This window comes from Lycium barbarum, chromosome 10 (assembly GCF_019175385.1).
Source record: "Lycium barbarum isolate Lr01 chromosome 10, ASM1917538v2, whole genome shotgun sequence".
Lineage (NCBI taxonomy): Eukaryota > Viridiplantae > Streptophyta > Magnoliopsida > Solanales > Solanaceae > Lycium > Lycium barbarum.
In genome coordinates this window covers 1,081,671-1,083,953 of record NC_083346.1, presented here as the reverse complement: position 1 = coordinate 1,083,953, position 2,283 = coordinate 1,081,671, and the positions used below count along the sequence as shown (strand labels likewise).

At 27.9% G+C, this 2,283-nt stretch overlaps 1 protein-coding gene across 1 annotated transcript; it reads left to right on the top strand.

The window, feature by feature from the left end:
* The first annotated feature begins 1,321 nt into the window (after positions 1 to 1,321).
* LOC132615211 (putative cysteine proteinase inhibitor 7) lies at positions 1,322 to 1,732 on the top strand. The gene has a single exon (XM_060329774.1). It carries the CDS (start codon positions 1,322 to 1,324, stop codon positions 1,730 to 1,732), a length of 411 nt encoding a protein of 136 aa, XP_060185757.1.
* The last annotated feature ends 551 nt before the right edge of the window (positions 1,733 to 2,283 follow it).

The following is a 2,283-nucleotide window of genomic DNA, read 5'->3' as shown; positions in this document are numbered from 1 at the left end:
CACATGAACCCATCGAATTCACAATTTGTCCTGCTTATTTGCATGTCCCAAAATGTCTTAGTTAAAGCAGCTTTGTTCCACAGTAAGACATTAGTTAGATTAATTCCTCCAACCCATTTGGGTTATTAAATAGTATATGTGATAAGGATTATGGTCATCAAGATTATATCCTAATTATCTGATGGGGTGAAAATAATTTATCCTCCCCAACTTTTTTTTTAAAATCAAATTTTCCCCTCAACTTTGAATAATAGATATTCTCTCCCCATTATCTTAATTGACTTTTCTAAATGCCTGTTTGAAACTTACATTATCAACCTTTGTTTTTTTATTTTATTTCTTTAAAATCATGATATTTTTTATTTTTTAATCTATGTAACAAATTTTTTATTGAAAAAATAAATACTATTTTCAGACGAAAAAATTTGAGAATGTACTAATTGATGTATAATTTAATGATGATCTATAGTGAAATAAATTAGCAGAATATATTTTTGTTTTTAATAATAATCTAAACTCTAATGGCTATTTATACAAGTGAAAATAACAGATAATAATAACTTGATAAACATATTTCTATGCAGGTAATGCAAAAATAATTAAGAGAAAATAGAGGTATATTTTATAACAAATTCCTAAAAGGTTATCTATTTATATTATAAATGAATTTTAAATTTAGAAAATATTCCATTATTTAACAACCAAAATTCCATTATATTGAAAAAACCATAAAAGGATTCTACTTATAATGTTGATGACCTTAAATAAAAATATATAAATACCTAGGTTAAGAAAAATAAATATTATATAATGTAAAAAGAACATAGATGGAGAATTGAAAATATCAAGGGTAAAATAGACATTGCATATGATAAAAGTAGAGGGGGTGGAGGTGGAGGGTGGGGGGGGGGGGGGGAGTGGATGTCTAGTGTTCATAGTTAAGGGGGAGTTTGATTTTTAAAGCAAAGTTGGGGAGGTTAAATAATTTTTAACCCTTATGTAATAGTGTCAATTCAAATGAAATAGAAATAACATTTATTATCATTTTAGCAAATCTTCCTCGATAAGTAAAATAGTACATTATTTTCAAATCACATATATTGCTTAAAAACGATTCCTTATTTTCCTAGACTATTTAGTTAGATAATTAATTGCCAGCCATATAGAAAGCATAATATAAGTACCTTTGAAGTAATAAATTTCTCATCTTATCTAATTTTCCATATGCTTCTTACTAATCTATCTTTCAAATTTTCCTATAAATAATCCCCCCACCAATTAGTGATAAGTACTACACTAACAAATTCATCTTAATACAAAAATGGCTTTCAAATTCAACTCTTTCTCTTTTGTATCTCTTTCAATTGTAGTTTCTTTTGCCTTTTCCCATGTTGTTGCAGCACATGATGATCGAAAGTTACTGAATTCGTTCGAACATGTGTCGAATACTTTGGCTTTGTTCCAATCACCTGATGGTTGGCAACCCATAGATGTAAATGATCCTAAAGTGGTGGACATTGCAAAATTTGCAGTAAATACAGAGAACAGCTTATTAAAAAGCGTTCAATTGGAATTTGATAGTGTGTCAGATGGACAATTTCAAGTTGATAATAACGGCACCACTTATCAACTTACTATTGTCGCCATAGAATTCGATGAAGCAAATGAATATTCAGCGGTTGTTTACGAAAATTCCAAGGACAATGTTAGAAAACTCATTTCCTTTGATTAATCTTTTGCTTAAACCTCTACTGTATGAACATTTAGAAGTATCTATTATTTACAGAATATATTTATGAATAAACAACTTAAATTTAGCATTTCATTCTATGTTACTTACTCTTTTGTCTATATTAATTATTTGTAAATGAATTTTCTTTAGTTCATATTATTTATAAAGAATCTTAAAAGTATGTATGTATGGACATTTTATGTTGTTCAACTTCGAAATGAGAGGGAAAATGTCTAGTTGTAGTATTTTGAGAGTCTCAATTTCACATCTATATTTTCTATTTGTTAGGCACTATAATGTTGATAGTAAGAAAGTAAAAATTAACTATACAAAATAGTTGCATGAACAATCTAGGATTCGGCTCCTCTCAAATATATCTTCTCTCCATTTCCTCACAAGTAGTATATAAGTGAATGACACTTGTTCAATTTTGTGAGAATATATTGGGTATGTTGTTGTTGTTGTTACATTGTTGTCACTTGTCAATTTCGAGATCATAGATTAAATTAACTTAATAAAGTTAAGAAAATAGTTAACGGAAAGCGTTCAAA

Excerpts from the sequence above, each read along its gene's own strand:
- LOC132615211 (XM_060329774.1), top strand. The coding sequence starts at position 1,322 with ATGGCTTTCAAATTCAACTCTTTCTCTTTTGTATCTCTTTCAATTGTA.